Source organism: Tachypleus tridentatus, chromosome 1 (genome assembly GCF_004210375.1).
Source record: "Tachypleus tridentatus isolate NWPU-2018 chromosome 1, ASM421037v1, whole genome shotgun sequence".
NCBI classification, from domain to species: Eukaryota; Metazoa; Arthropoda; class Merostomata; order Xiphosura; family Limulidae; genus Tachypleus; species Tachypleus tridentatus.
The window spans coordinates 83,047,571-83,067,176 of NC_134825.1; the positions used below are offsets into that span (position 1 = coordinate 83,047,571).

The window sequence follows — 19,606 nt, forward strand, 5'->3', positions numbered from 1 at the left end:
AGATGAAATCAAAACATATAAATACCATGCAACAGATTGTCTATATTGGTTGATTTCTTGCAGATGTCTGGAAATTGGATTCCAGACATGGTAAAATTTGAACACTTACCTTTCAGTTCCACTAAACTCTCCTTCTGTAAATAAATGTACATTAAGTAGTTATGGGGCAAAAAAAAATGTTCTGTGCAGTAATTATAGGTGCTGCGTGTTTCATGAGTATAATTAATATTACATTTTAGATAGACTCCACTGGCATACTGTATAAAGGAAAAGGGAATTATTTAGAGTTTAAAGCATTTTTGTGTATATAGTTAACTTATTTTTAAACATGGGGAGTGTGTGCTATCCATTTGTTGCTGAATTTATCACCAATTCACGGACAATACCTACTGTAGAAGAAAGTTCAGCCCACGTACATAAAACCCTGACAAGCTTTTGTAAAAAAATATGCAATTGACTATTTATTTTTGCAACCCTTTTTAATCTTTTTGCAGTTGGATTTTGCAATTTGCAGAAATCCAGTCACAAATTTCACTTGTACAATAATGCATGCAGTAACTGAGATTTCTTAGCATATTGTCTCAAAAACTGTTAAAGATTATAAGTATTTGGTACACAACTAATGACAGTTTTATAATTAATATTTGTACTAAAAATATTTTTGTTGTATTCGAACTACAGGGTGTTCGGAAAGTCACTGTGCATTTGTATATTTATTAACAGACATGTTTCAATATGGAATACAAGAGGTAAATATGAATGACAATTATAAACAATATTGAAAGTGACCCCCGTTGGCATCAATACAGGCCTGGATCCTTCTTATTTTGTTTCTAAACTAACGAAGCAGTTGCTGACTTGAAATAGACTAAATAAAATGTGATTACAAAACTGCACAGTGACTTTCTGAACACCCTGTATTAACAAATCAAGTGCAAAATGACCCATTTTAATCATAAAAATACTTTTCATATTTCACTCACATAATCTAAAATCTAAAAGGATATCAAAAGTTTTTTTAAGGTAAATTTTAATTTTTCATATCACTCACTAGTTATTGTCAATGCAATGAAATAACTGAAATTATAAAAATACATCTTTTCATTTTTTGGAGAATATCTTTAAAGAGATTCCTTTTGCTAAATTTGTAATGTGATCTATTTTTCATTTCAATATATAGTTAATTTTTAATGTTTTATTCTTCAGCCGGACCCAAGTCAACAGGCATAAGCAACTCTTCAGCAAAATGTTTCTTCAGTCTTGATAATATATATATATATTTAAAACAATGTTTAAACCTTTTAAAGCATAACTAATACTTAATAATAAGATCCAACTAGATTTTAAACTATCTCAAATGTAACTGGATAAGAAACAACAATATATGCTATAGGTGATCAAACATCCAACAACATAAATTTCATGCACTGTGCTAATTTATACTGTAAAATAAGCTCTAACTGTTATATACACATTATATATAGCATCTACATAGAAGAGATAAAGCTTAAATAAGTCTAAATGTGGGTGTGACAAGAGATGAAAATATTTGTTTTAATTGTATTCAAAGTACATTGAAAGGAATGAGTTAAAAGGTTTAGTAAGCATCTTATTTGCTAGATGTGCCTCTCCATATTACCAATGTATTGAAGATCAGAGGGCAAAAGTCGGGATTTTTCATAGCTTGTTGGTCACATGACAAACATCTGACACTTTAAGTAATTTTTAAAGATTTTGTTATAAATGGCTTAAAACTTGGATAAAATAAAACTTTGAATCATAACACACATTCACATCACTATTAAAGGTGTTTAAGTTTTGAATGTAACACTATAGCTTTTGCAGAAACATTTAAGTCTCCCATTGTGAAATGGTTAAAAGATTGTTTCAAACACAACTTCTAAGAGTTAGAGGGACTTACTCACTAGGCTAAGTGGTAAGTAATTCATTTATTAACATATCTTTAATAATTCTGAGATAGTGATATTTGTGAATTGTTAATACAAATGTTAAGCAACTTACATCAATATAAAATGGTTCATCATTGATTTCAGTTATTTTTAATAAATAAGTTCTTTGACACTCCATCAAAAGATAAATGTAATAACAATTTTGGGATATTCCATTTTGATATTACCTTACATATATAAGTAAAGGCCTAGGAACTTCACATTTTTAAACAAATTTCATGGAGTGTCAACTATTGCTTGCTTGAACAGTTAAGATAAAATTTACATTAAAGTTAAAATGTTACACACTTTTTCCTTTTTTACTGCTCTAACTGTAAACATCATCAAAGAAATACTGCTTGTATCATGTAAAATTGTTCACTCATTCACTTTGTATCTGAAAATACTTACAATAACAGGTTTTAAACAGTTATCCCTGGGAGCTCCTGCTCATTTTCAATAAGGCTTTGTTTGACAGAATAACTTCAGAAACATACAGAGATAAAAACTCAATGTGGTAAATTTGATAGTACTACTGAGAGAATGAAATCCATGGATCAATCTGACATATATTCAAAAGTCATATCTTCAGCAACATAACCTAACAGTTTATGATCAATCTGCAAATGATTGATGAGATCAGTTATTAAAGGTCTAGGTTCAGACATCCTTTGGTGTAGATCTTGTACTGCTTCTTGTGTTATCCGTCGCCATTTAACTATAAGCTGCTCCAACATTGCTGGATCATTCTAGATTAGTAATATGTTTTTTTAATATACATCATTCATCTTATGAACATAGTTATGTTATCACTTTTTTCAAATATATGTTTGAGTTCTCCCTTCCATCAGTATAATCTTTATTAAAATGTTAAATTCTGAATAAAGAATAAGATAGAAACCAAAAGTTAATGGGAATGAAAAGTAGCATTCATGAGAATTATTTATTGCATTAGGAGTGTTAACTCTAACAACACTACACAGATATACCAATTAAACTACAAATAATATTGTATTACAAACATTTTAAAATGATAGCTTTACATCTTAATGTGCCTAAGAATATTCCTTTTAAATTTAAATGTACCAGGCCATTGAAAAATACATCAAGGAAACCTGGTATAAAGAGATCAGTAAAATAGCAAACATAGAGCTGTCTGGAAAAAGAGTTTATCCAAATACTCTATCCATTACAACCAGTGTAACTGTGTTTTCTCACCTATGACAGATTTATATTAATCAGTGGGATCACAACAGTTCATACTATAGGTGGAGTGTAATCTAATACAAACTTGAAAGCATAGACAAATCAAATCAATCACAAGTTGTCGGATTTTTGTTAAACTGACAAATCATTGCTGTAGCATACAATTAAAGAAGTTGAGGGTATCTGACTGAGGTGTTAAGGGAATGGATGGTGATTATGCATCCTTCTTAATGATGAGAATGGTAGAACTAAGGAACACACATAGATTTTTGTCAGTGTTACTATTCTAAAAGGGTGGTTGACCTCTGGAATGGGTTACCATTCATCTAAGAAAAAGCTTAATAATAAAAACTTGCTTGCTTTTTTTTTTTTTTTTTCAGAAAATAGGATGGCTTGGATTGAACAATAAGTCCTTGTTGTCTCTACATTTTATATTAAATCACAGACCTTCACAGTTTCAATCCACAAGAAAAGCTATAAAGCCTAAAATATCTACTGAAATACAAAGATGGAGATAAATGGTTGTTAAACAGGTTATCTGATTACCCTGGTATAATTTTACTCAATTATTTGAGATACTGTCACTTCAAGAATGGAATATCCTTAACATTAGGTTTAACATTTTAGTTTTTGTAACTCAAGTGTGAAAATCCAAGAAGATGCAACTTCTAAATATCAATGTTATATATATAAAACAGAAATCTGTCTCTTATTCCCATCTTTCTACAACATAAAAATATATGTAAATTAATATCATATTAATACAGAATAAATTACCCTTGGTGAAAGTAATTTATAATAAATATGGGAATGGAATACTACTAATTTTGGTTTACTTTTTCTGAGTTTTAACCTTCGTATTAGACTAATATAATCATACCATTTAAATAACTTGGTTCAGTAAATTTGTCATGGGGTGAAATGAAACACAACACAGTTGAGTTTATAGTCATTTAAGCCTTTTAACTTTTGCACCTGTACTAAAAGTAGACTCAGACGCTTTCATAACACATTAAATAACATATTAACAGCTAATCTGTCTCAATTTCTGAATAATCATAGTTTCACTGGAAAGGTGTAGGGGTTCTTATTAGACACCATTATCATAACAGAAAATCAATTATGTATTATGTGTATGTAACTTATACCCGTGAGGTGAAGGTAAAAACAAGAAAAAAAACAAAACATTCTGATATAAAACTTGCCAAGCACAGGTAGAGCACAAACTGAAGTCTGAATTGTTTTTAGCATTACTTGTGATAGGAATACAACTGCAGAAATTAAATTCTTATTCTGATCAGATTTAAGTTATTTTTCAGGTGTCATCACATCACTGTTTGAACTCATTGTATTCTCTTGTTATACAACACGAATTTCCCTGAAACAGGTGATAATAAAGAGCACCTCAAAAATACTTCTAATAGCATTTTCAAACAAAATATGATAGCTGTATATATTATTTAGAAAAGCACATCATAACTTTATAAATATGTTCACAAAAGTTTTAATGAAATAACATGAAAAGGTTTTATCCATCCTAATGGAGACAACAAGCTATTTGTAGAGAAAAAGTAAAAAAAAAAAAAGTCAAAAACTGATGTTTTGAAATGACTAATTTCAAGAATCTTGGATTTTAGTTTTCTAATGAAAAATAATGTTACATCAGACCTCACATTGTGTAGTTTTGCAAGTAGCAGTCTAAATAAATAAAGAGAAATGGCTTTAATTATCTTATGAAGTTTGGTTTAAGAATGAATAACAGATCTCTAAATGTACATAAACTTTTAGACACTGTTGAAATATAATGGTGCTGATTTAAATCTAGACCTGCATTAGTTTAAATATATTTAACACTTGTCAAAGATACTTTCATGTATGATTCTTTGTACAAATTCTGGAAGGTGTTTTACCTTACAGGTCTACAAATAGTGTTATAAGAGAATATTATTTACAAGATAAATATATCAAAAACAATACCTTCAGCCGGTACACCTTCACCATCTGTAATTTTCTCAAAATGTCTTCCTTTTTTTCAGTTTGTTCTTCAAGTTTCCTTAATCTGCACAGCAACTTATTTGAAGTAGTGTTATGCAAAACATCTGTAGATACATTCTCTGTCATAGTGTTAGTCTTGGAAACAGCTAATAATTTATTCATTTCTGTAATAGGAGAGTTGTACAGCTCATGTTTTTTGTCTGTGGTGGACATACTAGGTTTATCCACATTCTGTTGAGATGACATACACTTTGAATTACACATGGTGTTATGTTTAGTGTTTGGGGTGGTAGGTCCCTGGCTGACCGACAGTGGAGAATAACGAAGACGTCCTAAGCGCCGTAATCGTTCTTTCAAGCTAGTGCTCATCTATAACATGAATAAAGAAGTATATTTATATTAATTGCTGTAACAGTGAAAGTATTTGTTAGTAATGAAGTAAGTAACTTAAAAAAAAAATTTAGGCAAGTTACACAAAAGAGTAAACCCTGTAAAAAGCAAAATAAACAAGAAGAAAGATTATGAAAAATTAACCTTTATCTTGTAACTTGAACAGTTAGCAGTATGAGTGCAAAAAGGAATCAAGTTTTCCCTAATATTTTCAACTTCCCTACTTTTACCCCTTTTATTTAACTTTACTTTTATATAACTGACCTTTTTTATTCTAACTCAACTGTTTTTGTACAAGAAAAAATGTTTCTACCAGATATTACTACTTTTTCTTTTGATTATTATTTTGAAATAACATTCTCTCTGAAGTGAGAATGGGATTTGAACCCCAGCTTTCAGAAGAAATTCTAACATACAAATGTAGCTTTGTAGGCCAAGAAACTCTTCTCTCATTTCAGATTTTCAACATACTCCTAGGGCAGGGTTGGGCAAACTATGGCCCAGAGCCAGACTTGGCCTGCCTAACATTTCTGTGGAAAGAACACAGTGGAGTTTTATACAATAGATGTTAAGATTATAGTAATATGTGGCTCGTGATGACTTACCAAATAAATACCTCAAAAATTACTGCCCACCTCTGCCCTTGAGTTTCATTTCAGGTCACCTGTTGTAATCTAATGGCTTTGGAAAGCATTTTATAATTAAAATTATTAAAAAAAAAAGATGAATACATATCTTAGGGTTGTCTTAATTCAAATTAATATCTACTAGTGTGATTTTGTTTTTTACAAATTTTCCTGAAGCAAACTTACCATATTATAATTGTTTGTTTCTCTTATACTAAAGCAAATATGAAGGAACTGTGAATTAAATTTTTATAAACATAAGAATAGTAGCTTTCCTTGTTTGGAATGTTAATACTTAAGGGAAAAATATGGTTAATATAACTAATGATTATGAAAACCAAATAAAAGTGGTAATATAATGACTTAAAGTTTAAAGAAGGATAAAAAAAACAATTGTCACTAAAGACAAGACTAAAAATGCTACTAGAAATGTAAAAAAGGTATTTTGACAGCAAGATTGAAATAGCATAAAAGGACATCAGTGAAGTAAAAAGGAAAATATAAAAGATTATCAATGCCAGGTGAAAAATCTGAGAACTGATAAATGTAAGAACCAAACCAACCACACTTCTCTCTTTAGATGTGCTTGCAAATTTCAATCCCAAAGACTATTAAATATGGAAGAGGACAAACCATTTTGTCTACCCCATTCACTACTACTGTTGTGCCACTGATGGCCATAGCACTTTCTTAGAATGCTCCAGTTATATCACAACCTTATTCATTATACATAATTTATCAGGCTTGTTTAACATCATTATCCCAATGAGAAGCCAACAGACTATAATGGAAAGGTGCCATGGAAGATATATAAAAATTTTGAAATTATTTCCAAAGTTAAATGATTAAACAGTGGCCAATAAACTATTCAATTTACTGTCCATTTTAAAGGACCAGCCTTGAGAACATTAAACAGGTTTAGGATAGACATCGGAAGGAGTTTCCAAAGCAAAAGAAGGATGAAACTTTTACTATATTTGCTAAAGATGTGAATAATGATATGGAAATTAGGCTATAGTTAAGTATGTATACATCTTTAAAGGAAGTTCACCATTTAGTGTTGGGCTTGGAATCAATTAGAGTTACAGATAACTAAATTCACCACCAAAGAATTATAATATAAGAACACCTACTCTCTGTGATAAAGGTACAGAATACCTCAAATTATTCAATACAAAACTCTTAACTTAGAATGAAAAAAGTAAACAAAATGACAGAAGGTGTTTCAGTTGCAAATTAAAAGACCATATTGCCAGAAACTGCAGAGAAAAGAATTTAATTAGAGAGCTGTTTACTTGGGTAGAAAAAGTAAACCAGAGGATAGATGGTATTGCAACAGTAACATAAACAAACATATTGCTGAAACCTGATTACAAAGGATGAAAGGAAAGGGAAGATACTATAAATATAGAAAATATGGACATTATACATGAAAGATTGTGATGAAATGAGATTATGACATCAGGCAAAGTATAATGCAATTGCCCAACTAGAAATAAACTGTATGATTTAAATAAACCAGTTCATAAATTAATGCATTTGTTCATGGGATGCCTTGCATTATATTTATCAGCACTTGTCTTACAGCTACAATTGTTCAATTTGATTTTATAATAAAAAGTAGGGCTGTGAAATTCCCACAAATATACAACTGTGTCAACCAAAGTCTGACTTCAAGTAGCAACAAATATGGCTGCACAGGGTAATGAAGGCAGAGAGTCCAAACTGAAACAAAGCAGAATCCAAGCTAATATGTCATATGTTGTGATTCTTTGTAAAGATGTCAACAGAATAATGGCCAATTGTTTGGCTTCATCAAAGATAAGTGAACCTGCTGGAGAACCAGAAGCTCCTGTTGAAATTACTTTAAAAGAATTAACATGGAATGAATTTGCTCAAAGCCTGAGAAAACTCGCAAAGTGACAAAACAGCAAATGACAAGAGGTCCTCCCATCTTCACACTATAGGCCTCAGAAGAAAAAAAACAGGAAAAATATTTAGTGAATTTACAGTAAAAAAAAAACAAACCAGATGACAAATTGTACTTTATTTTTGTTAATTAAAATTGTGATTGCACTTTATTATATTTAATTAGTAATTTGAATGTCTGTTTATGAATAGCAATATTTGCTAATTGTAAATAGTATTTTACTACTAATTTAAGTTTAATAATTTTTTGTTATTATCTGTTAAGACAGGTAGAGTTTTATATTGTTTCCTAGAGGAAACTTTGGCATGGTGTAATAATGTTTAACACCTAGAAACTTCATGTGCATCTGGATTAGATATGATGTGTCCAGTTTTGTGAAGTTGGGGGAAAACAATTATTGTATAAAAATATCAGAGTCAATTAGTTAGTGTGTTGACTAGTAAGTTTGTAAGTTGATTGATCAGTGATTATATTAGTCAGCTATTTTTAAATTGTGTTAATGAGAGGAAATTTAATAAGTGGCTATTTAGCTTGTTTTATTTGCGATTTATGGTTACCAGTGAACGTAGCCTGTACATCTCGCATATTACAATTGAAAAAATAAATCACTTTTGTTAATATTAAGGGATCCAGATTTTTGCATTGTTACCAAATAATAAAAAGAAGTGGCTCATCAGTAGAAATCATTACAACAATAATATATTTCAAGTTACCAAATTATGTTTCCTTATCTAAAATGTCAAACAAATAAATGGAAATCTTACACCTTACATAAATTTTGTATTACATCAATTTTGATAGCAACATGTCAGGTGGTACTTACAAGAATTTTAATATAAAAACACCAATTCTCTCTAGTGAAGGTCAAAGAAGTCATGAATAATACACATCTTAAACTGTGTTTCCTACAGTTAAAATATAATCAGGGGCGTAGATCCTGGAGGGATGGGGGTATACATCCCCCTTCATTTTAGGTGGAGGGTATGGTGCATACAATCATCCCCCCCCCTACAGTTTGGTCTGTTGAAATGTTTTATTGCATCACAGGCCTACAAATTGTACGTTTGTTCTTGTGATTCTCGTGTTCTTACCAATCAAATTACATAATTAGGCCTAGATGTAGGCTTTTTCAGTCGCTGAAATGTACATCTTTAATATAGGCATGCTTCTAAGCTTTTCAATCTAAGCGATAGTTCGTAAGTATCAGTCAGTAGGCCTAAATATACATGCAAGTATGTTGGCAATAAGATTACTCTGTGACTACATGTTTACAGCTTTCAGGTTCACGTAATCAGAGATTACCAATTTGCAAATTGAACAGTCCACATAAGTGGTTGTAAAAATCATCCCCCCCATCAGGTGTAAAAAATCTATGCCTCTGAATATAATACACATAAAGAAAAACTACACATTACTCATGGTCACACCACTGTTGACTAACGAATGTCTGGTATGTGTTAATAAAAAAACATTTTGATGCTCTTCTCATTAACAGACCAATGTTTTATATTGTGATATTAAGTACAATACAAGAATGTTTCTGTTGTCAAGTCATATGTACTTTAGTTTCAATGTACAAACAGAGTTGACATATGATCCATTCACCTGTTTTCCTGCCAAATGAGGTGTGCCACACAATCCTGGAGATTTATCCATTTCCTAATGACACTTATTCTTCAAGGATCAAGTACATTACAAGAAAAACTACGCTATAATTTCCTTTATTTTTTTTTCATCCTGAAAATGAAAGATTAAAAATAAATAAACTTACAGTGGATTATCGACATAAAAATTTTGATATCACTGAGAAAAATCTGTAATATATAGGATAAAGCAATAACTATTGCCAGGGATTGATCAAAATATATGTAATTATTAACAGTTAATCATGCTTTCCTGGCAGTTATTAACATATGTTTTGTTAATTTTTAACTTGAATTGGTTAGATTCAACATATAACAGTTTAAATAAATTTCTTGAGACTTGGGGTAAGTTTAGTTTATCTCACATTCACAATTTTCTTCAGATTCAATAACTATTACTCAAAAGTTAATGACAAGAAAAACTACAGAACTTCATATTTTATTTTAAAAGAATCCAGATGATTTGGATACAAAAATGGTTCTATATATTTAATACACAAGTTTCTGTGGTAATAAATAACAATAAAACATGACTTCATTTGACTAAACATGAAATTTGCTATACTGTAAAAACTTTTCTCATTGCAACATTTCATGAAATACAAAAGGATTTACAACAGTTTAATTATCCTAAAGAACTTGGACATATAGAGAACAGTGTTTCACAGATAATGTTACAACTATACATATGTAGGTACACTAACATTACATGTTACTAATGTGCAAATGTATAGTATAGTGATATATCAGTTAGTTTGTCTGTTTGTTTGTTTTGAATTTCACACAAAGTTACTCGAGGGCTATCTGCGCTAGCCATCCCTAATTTAGCAGTGTAAGACTAGAGGGAAGGCAGCTAGTCATCACCACCCACCACCAACTCTTGGGCTACTCTTTTACCAACGAATAGTGGAATTGACAATCACATTATTATGCCCCCATGGCTGAAAGGGCGAGCATGTTTGGCACTACCGGGATTCGAACCCACGACCCTCAGATTACAATCAAACGCCTTAATACGCTTGGCCATGCGGGCCCATATCAGTTAGTTAATCAAATATTTCAAGGCAAGCAGATGAAGCAACACTTACTAAATAGGACAGTCTGGCTATAAAAATTAATTATTATTACCCATTTCATTCTACACATGTAGATACTATAAGGCCTCCTATATTTGTGAAACCAAGCATCATATTTAAGTATAAACATTTGACCATATGGGCAATTCTATAAAAACAGTAAGAAATATTATAACCCCCCCCCCTACTGTTATCTACCAATACAGTACAGAATCAGGACATTTGATTTCTCTCTCCAATTTTAAAATTCTCTTGTTAATACTTTTTATATTCAAATTGTTTACCTATGTATTACAACTATATTTCTGTTGTAATTGTTTCATATATCTAGATAACTGGTGATAGAATTTCAGATTCTTAAACATTTAATAAATGTTTCCTATTATTATGTTTGTGTTTTCTGAAAAATGAATCAATTACTATCATTACAACATTTTTACTGCCTAATATAAACAGAAATGCCAATAACTGAAGAAATGAGAAATAATGCATACCTCAATGGTCTGTATGGTTTAATTAGAAATAGCTATTAGCTACTAAGCTTTAAAAAGGTTCTAATCTGTATAATGTACATAGACAGAACAGTAAGTTCAGAGAAAATTATATTTCAGTCATATAATTCAGTCATTTGGTTTAAATAAATTTTGATATTAAGAACACATATGAAAAGTGTATGAAAGCTAATATGGCATTTTCTAGTACATGGATTTCCACAATAATAGTTAGTTATAGCCTGATAACTGCCTGGAGAATAGCAAGTTACAGAATGTGTTTATGTTTCTCTTCAAACTTTGACTGAGTTTATCATAAAGAAAGAGTCAAAACATAGAAAGTACACAACAACAGTCTTTAATAACAAACAATAATCAAAAAACTGCAAAACAGTGAGTGTTGAACTAATGAGAGAGAGGCATGAAGAAACTTTGTAATAGATTTTTCTTACTAGCATTGTGATTCCTTTGGTAAGATACACTGATAATAAAATAAGAAATGGAAAATAAAAACAATCCCATTATGGTAAAACTCAAGTATCAAAAATCAAGTTAAGCAAAAGTTAAATCATGTACATGTAACAGATGTTAGGATTACATTCTAGTACATGTGAAAAGCTAAATGTTAACATTAGCAAAAGTTATTCCCATGAAGCAAATCTGTCTATAATACAAAACAGTAATATTAAAAAAATTAGATTTTCAAAAAACCACATCTTATGTATGTCAACCTTTATCCACAGAGGTCCTAGGGCTATGGTATGCCAGCCCATAGCCATTATCCAATTTCATTAACAGAAAAGACAACCATCTATCACAAAACATCACTTTGGGAAATAAGCACCTTGGAAGGCACCTTCAGTCATCTTGTGGAATCCTGTAAGCAAATTCTATAATTATAAAGGGAATTTATTCACCTGTATAAATAAGGCAGGCAGTAACCTTCAGGAGAAGAGGGATACAGATGATGAAGAAAGTAAGTGATGAAATAATGTAAGGGAGTTCACAAGCCAGATTGAAGGATCTCATCCAGTAGTCATCAGAACTAAGCAGTGAGGGAATGAAAGAGGTGACAAGTCTGATCAGACAAAATGTGGACCATCTGCAAGCCACAAAATCATAAGAGAAGATCAGATGTAGATGGCAGATTTTACCTATAAGGGCAGAAAGAGATTTGTCTCTGGAGGAACAAGAATCCAAATAATGTTGAGCTGAAGCTGGAAAATTTAAGAGTGAGAAGTATGAGCAAAAGAGCAATGAATGGTACAAACAAGACAAAAATGTGTTTGAGTTTGAATGATAGTAAAAGAGTAAAATAGAAGGAAAGACAGACAAGAGGAGAAGGGAGCAGTCTCCTTCCATAGCAGCTGAAGACTTAAGGAAGATGGAGCAGTTTGTAGAAATCAGAATATGAGAACATCAGAAATGGCACAAGGTGAATTGACAGCATAAACATCTAACTGATGGCAACCAAAGGCAAAATGTTAAGAGAAATGTGTCTGAAGAGAAAAGTAATAGAAATAGTAAATTGCCAACAGCTTAAAGGGACATGAATATGAGTATATAGGATGACACTGAGATCCCAGCTGAGCACAGGAACAGGTCAAGTGTATTTATGGATAAAGAAGGACTAGAATAAGGTATAGCAAATGGGGAGGAAACATCCCATGACATATAGAAAGGTGAAATGTTGAAGACAAGACCACCCACAACATAACCAGAAATAATGGAGACAGCTGGATCATGTCAAACACCCGGGTAAAAGGAAGGGAAAACCAGACAGTTGGATGATCAGGAAGAATGGCAACAAATGGACCAACATGGAAAGCCACACCTTTAACATGGATAGATGTACTAAGTATAAGGATGCCTGGAGCATGATAGGAAAAGATTACTGCACTGAAAAGTCCAGTTCAACAGGCAATGCATCAGACAAATTCAAACATATAGGTGAAAGGACAAGATCCCAAAATGGAAAAAAATGGGAGATGTTGAAGCAAGTGTATAATTTGCATTGGAAGAGGACGTTGGTTTGTCGGGTGGCACAGAAGAGAGAACCAAGGTTTAGCCAACAAGTGTGTATTATCAAGAGGACACAACAAGGAGTATCTCAAATCAAGACTAGGACTTGAGGTATAAGACAGAAAGGTGGATGAGCATCATGACAAGTACAATACCAGACCTGGTGGAAGGAAATGACAGCACAAACTAAGGGAAGGAGAACAGATCATGAGAAGAGAGAAAGCAAGAAACTGAGAGAGTTGACAAGGCAATGATGAATGGAGTACCCTAAATGGAAAAGTAGGAAAAAAATAGACCATTCTGTGGGCAGAACATGGTTTGGATAAGAAAGATAGTCTGCAAGGAAGGCAGGCAAGGAAATCAATCCATTGAGAAATGGTCCAGTAAAAACCAGCCAAAGTTTAAAATCAAGGATTTCTGAATCAGATTCCTTCATGAGAGTTAATTTATGAAAAATCAAGGAGTTTTTGGAATGGAATATAACAACATGAGCTACTAGAAGTGATTATAAAGGTATCATGCTTGATAGTCTACTGAAAGTTTGAATGCATGAATGTGGAGAAAGGACTCATCCTAGGTCCATGTGACAGATGTGAAATTGCAGTTCTGGGATGTTTCCCAACAAACTCAGTTTGGGTGGAGGTGATGAAACACAGATGATGATATTTGTATCAACTAAGACAAATACTAGAATATGGGTATGGATAGGGGAACCAATGAGATCAAAAATTCATGGGAAGTATCCCTCTGGTCATACTAAGACCAACTGAGAAAATGCACGTGTGTGACCCAAATGGGCAAGAGGCTATAGTCTCCAAATACTAAACCTTTCGTGCAGGAAGGGCACAAATCCTGGTGATTATAAGTTCCACAGTTTGCAGGCAGATGGGAGAAGGTGACAACAGCTGAGAATGAGTTAAGAAATTGATTGAGAATTCTCATAAATGGTGATGTTGGACATAGATTGATTGATTTAGTGTTTTATGGCCCAAAGCAGCGAGGCTATCTGTGCCAAACATCCAGTAAAAAGGTAAAAATAAATTAAATGTAGTAAAACACATAAAAGGAAATGAAGGTAAAACAAAACATCATTGGAAAACAGAAAAAGCATAAAACCAATGTTGACACCTAGTCTACAATGTTAAGAGAGAAAGCAGAGTAAGAGAAGTTGTAAAGGAGTTTCTCTAGCAAAATGGCAATGATCATAACCCATCAGGAAGACTAACAGGTAAATACAAGAACCACTGTCAGTCACCTGAAGTAGGCCTTTCCAGTTCTGGTTCCGGGTTATGTTGTCATAACAGCCATTATCAAAAGGTAAAATAAGAAAAATGTTAAAAGACATATGGCAAAATCGTAATAAAAATTAGCCAAATGTCCTGTGAAAAGGTAAAAGTAAAGTAAATGTAATAAAATTCATAAAAGGAAACAAAGGTAAAATTAAACAGCAATTATAAACAAAAAATGGCATAAAACCAATGTTGACATCCAGTCTACAAAGTTGTAAAGGACTTCCTGTAGCAGAATGGTAATGATCATAACCCGCCAGGAAGACTAACAGGTAAGTACAAGAACCACCGTCAGTCACCTGAAATTGGTCTTTCCAGTTGTGGTTCTGGGTTATGTATCATTATGGCCAGTACGAAAAGGTAAAGTAATAAAAGTTTTAAATGACATGCAGCAAAAGTGTAATAACAACTCGCCAGAATGACTAATGGGTAGTTCAAACAGCAGCTTTAGCCACCTGAAGTTAGCCTTTCCAGTCCTGGTGTCGAGTTATTTAATGTTCTGGCCATTTTACAATGTCAAATTGAACTAGAGAGATTGAGACTCTTAAAAGAGAACCACAATTAAAAAGGTGTAATGAATAAATATAAAACACTTAAATGAGGTTAAAAAGATTAATGGACATTAAAAACTAAAAACGTAATAAGGTGGACAGTGTCACCATCACCAATAACACTGTCCAATATTACAGACAAACCCTAGGACAGAACATGTTTAAAATAGTGCCGTCGTTGAGAGGCATAACGATGGCAGAAAAGTAAAATGTGGCTTACAGTGATTTGAGTGTTACACAAACTACACACTGTTGCATCAGTTCCAGATAAAGGAAAACGATGAGTTAAAAAACTGTGACCAATGCGTAATCTAGTTAGAACAACTTCCTCCTTCCAAACCTTATGGAAGCTAGACGGCCAAAGCCCAATATAGGGTTTTATTTGAAAAAGCTTGTTGTCACGTTGCTCACTCCAAGTGGACTGCCAGCTGGCAAGGAGCCGAGCCTTGAATACAGGATCATAGTCCATGTACAGAATAGGCACAGTGGTGATAGTGCCAGAACAGATAGATTTAGCTGCCATGTCTGCAAGCGCATTCCTGCGAATACCAACGTGACCTGGTATCCATAAAAACTGGATAGAAGTAGATGTTAATGAGAAATGGGCCAGTCGGTTTTGAATATCAGCGAGAACAGGGTGTGAGCCAACGTGAAGTGATTCCAAGGCCAGCAGAGAACTAAGGGAGTCAGTATAAATAGTGAAGTCGGAGTACTGCTCAGCTTCAATATGATCCAGGGCAAGAGATATGGCGTACAGTTCAGCAGTGAAAACGGAAGCTGTAGAGGGGATTCTGTGTTCAACCACCGAACTGCAACAAACCACGGCAGAGCCCACAGAGTCACCTGATTTGCATCCATCCGTATAAATTGGAATAGAAAGGTTCTTCAAAAGATGTTCAGTAAATAAAAGATGATACTTCCAATCGGGAGTATCTGTCTTTTCCAGATGATTTAAAGAAAGGTCACACTTGGGGGCTGTAATAAGCCATGAAGGAATGGGCTGACCAGTGGATTCTGCAATGTTTCCAAAGGACAGACCCAATTCATCCAATTGCACCTGTATGCAAAGGCCAAAAGGAGCAATGGCAGATTGTCTGATTTGAAAAAGTAAGGCCCACTGAAGAAGGAAAACACATCCCCAAGTGGGATGCTTTGGTAAGGAGCAAAGTTTCAAAGAATACAGTAAAGACAGTTGCAAACAGCGAAGGTGCAGAGAAGGTTCGTGAGATTCCACGTATAAGCTCTGAACTGGGGAGGTGTGGAAAGCCCCAGTGCAGAGTCAAAGTCCTTGATGATGAATGGGTCCAGCATCTTTAAGGTCGAGGGTCTGGCAGAGCCAAAGACAATTGATCCATAGTAAAGTTTTGAACAATAAAGAGCACGATATATCTTTAACATCCAACATCAATCCGCTCCCAACCTGGCAGTAGAGAGGACACGGATGATGTTCAGTGCTCTTGTGCATTTGACCCGTAGCTGCTTTAAGTGTTGTATAAAGGTCAGCTTACAGTCAAAAATAAGCCCCAAGAACTTCGTCTCAGGGACCACTGGCAGTGAAACTTCACCAATATGGAGTTCAGGGTCAGGGTGGATATCCTGTTGGTGGCAAAAGTGCATGCAAATGGTTTCAGAGAGAGAAAAATTATAGCCATTCGCTGTAGTCCACTTCAGTAGACGATTGAGGACAGTTCGTAGTTGCCACTCAATATATCTCATGTTCGACAACTGACACGAGATGTGAAAGTCGTCAACACAGAGCCCGTTTGCAACAGTGAGAGAGAGTTGTTCAGTGATGGCTTTATCTTTATACTGAAAAGTGTGACACTCAAAACACAGCCCTGAGGGACCCCAAGTTCCTGTACAAAAGAATGGGAAAGTGTTGAACCCACACGAACTTGGAATCTCCTGTCCATTAAAAATTTTTAATATACATGGGCAAATGGCCACGTAACCCATATATATGGAGGTCTTGCAAAATGCTATACCTCCATGTTGTGTCATAAGCCTTCTCAATGTCAAAGAATATAGAAACAAGATGTTGGCATTTGAGAAAGGCTTCTCTGATTGATGTTTCAAGTCAAATCAGGTGGTCCGTGGTGGAGTGCTGTTGTCGGAACCCAAACTGGGTGGGTGAGAGGAGGTTGTTTGATTCAAGGAACCAAACAAGATGAGCATTAACCATCCTTTCTAAGGTCTTACAGAGACAGCTCATCAAAGCAATTGGACGAAAGTGTGAAGGAATCTTGGGATCTTTCCCAGGTTTAGAGAAAGGTAAGATAATAGCCTGGTGCCAGGCATCAGGAAAAACATTCTCCTGCCAGATCCAGTTAAAAACAATCAGAAGAATATCAAGAGAAGCAGGAGAGAGATAGAACAGCATGTCATAGTGTACATCATCTGGTCCAACTGATGTACTGCCAGACGATGAAGGGCCATTTTCGATTCCACCAGTGTAAAGGGACAATTATAGTAAAAAAGATAGTCAGTTTGAAAGGAAAGAGGTGAATGCTCTGCCTGAGTCTTGATGGCCAAGAAGGTGGAGGAACAAGCAGAAGTGCTAGATACCTGGCAAAAGCTTTCACCTAGAGTATCAGCAATACTCCGAACATCAGCTACCTCTTGGCCATCAGAGAGTAAGATGGAGAGGGTGACAAAATTATAGTGCCCACTGACCTTTCGAATCCTGTCCCATATGACCTTGGAACTGGTGGTAGAAGATATGCTAGTTGTGAACTTAATCCAAGATTCCTTCTGGCTTTGACGTCTTACCCCACCTAACATGTGAACAGGCCCGTTGGAAAGCGATGCGGTTCGAAAGTATGGAATATCTACGAAAGTATCCCAGGCCCATTTTTGAGCCTTCCATTCCAAGTGGCAAGCAGGATTTCACCACAGACGAGGATATCGTGAAAACATGTCAAGGTTTTAGGAATACACTGAGCAGCTGCTTGTATAATACAGTCAGTTACGCTGCCACACAGTCATCTATTGATGGCTGATTCACGATGGCAGAATCACATTCTGCAACAGCAGTGAAAGTGGACCAGTCTGCCTGATCCAGCTTCCATCGGGGCACGCGGGTAGGGTGGCATTGACCACGGCCAGTCTCTCTCAAAAGTATAGAAAAATGATCACTACCTAGTGGATTATTGTCAACCCTCCATGAAAAATGGGAAAATAATGAAGGGGAGCAAACCAAGAGATCAATAGTGGTAAAGGACTGACCAGGTGCATGGAAATAAGTAGAAGAACCAGTATTGAAAAGAGAAAGGTTGTGATCAGAGAGCATATGCTCTACAGAGCAACACCTCCTATCAATAACAGCACTTCCACAGAGGGGATGATGTCCATTAAAGTCCCCCAGAATTAGAAATGGAGATGGTAACTGTTCAATGAGAGCATTAAGGTCTGTTTGATCATATGTCTCTCCAGGGGACAGGTAGGGAGAACAAACAGTGATGGTATGACCCAAGGAAACACATATGGTTACAGCCTCCAAGGGTGTGTTGGGTGACAAAGACAGGGTGGGCACATGCTGATCAACCAATAGTACCATCCCTCCATGTACTCGTCCATCACACAACCTGTCATTTCTGTACAGAGAAAACTGCCTAATGGTGACTGTATCAGCAGGTTTTAGAAATATTTCTTGTAAAGAAAGACATACAGGATGGTAGGAAGCAATCTGTATTTTAATGTCATCCAGATTAAAACGTTAACCTCGACAGTTCCATTGTATTAGGGTGGCCATTTTTAATGATGTGTAGGCGAAGTGGCTGAAGAACCCTTCTGTTTACGACCACGTCTTTTTCCCTTACTGTCCTTATTCGGAGGAGGTCTATCAACCTCCATGGATCCTGCCCTGGGTCGACTGGACTTTGTTGTTGGAAGAGGATTCCAGTGACTGAGGACGCGAATGAATGATTGTTTTGCATCGTGGGGTTGAAGAAAAAGATGTATCAGAAGAAATGCCTGTATTTGAAACCGAAGGATGTGGATCTTGAGATTTGTTGGACTGTACTGTATGGGGGGAACAGAGATGGGTGTAGAAGTTGATTCATCAACCTTTTTAACCATGGAGGTCAATAGGCTTTTCATTTGTTTTGAAAACGATTCTCTTGGAGGTACAGAGAGATCTGTCTGCACTCCCACTGTAGTTGTGGAATGAAATGCAGCAGCATATGTCCAAGATGGAGTGGTGGACAGCAATTTCCGAGCCTCAGGATAACTAATGTTATGGGTTGTTTTCAAATGCTGGACCTCTTTTTCCTCCAACCATTTTGGGAAAGAACGAAAGTAGGAAGGGTGGGAACCATTGAAGTTGATACAATGTGGGTCCATGTGACACTCATAGGCATTGTGGTCCTTGCCACCACAACGAGCACATTTCAGGAAACCACAACAGGACGTCTTTGAATGGCTAAACCTCTGACATTGG

General features: G+C 34.6%; 1 protein-coding gene across 9 annotated transcripts in view; it reads right to left on the bottom strand.

The window, feature by feature from the left end:
• Window positions 1-433: 433 nt before the first annotated feature.
• The window catches only part of LOC143253811 (uncharacterized), a 30,085-nt gene continuing 10,912 nt past the window's right edge, over window positions 434-19,606 (bottom strand). For 7 of the 9 annotated variants that reach the window (XM_076508253.1, XM_076508237.1, XM_076508246.1 and 4 more), the window contains exons 2-4: window positions 9,702-9,833; window positions 5,133-5,519; window positions 434-2,698 (exon numbers count right to left, since the gene is read on the bottom strand). In XM_076508253.1, coding sequence (XP_076364368.1) covers window positions 2,507-2,698; window positions 5,133-5,519; window positions 9,702-9,752 — 630 coding nt within the window. In that variant the 5' untranslated portion in view covers window positions 9,753-9,833 and the 3' untranslated portion in view covers window positions 434-2,506. Of the gene's footprint in view, window positions 2,699-5,132; window positions 5,520-9,701; window positions 9,834-12,037; window positions 12,176-19,606 lie in introns of those variants that run through there. The other 2 variants (XM_076508262.1, XM_076508277.1) reach the window with 2 other exon arrangements.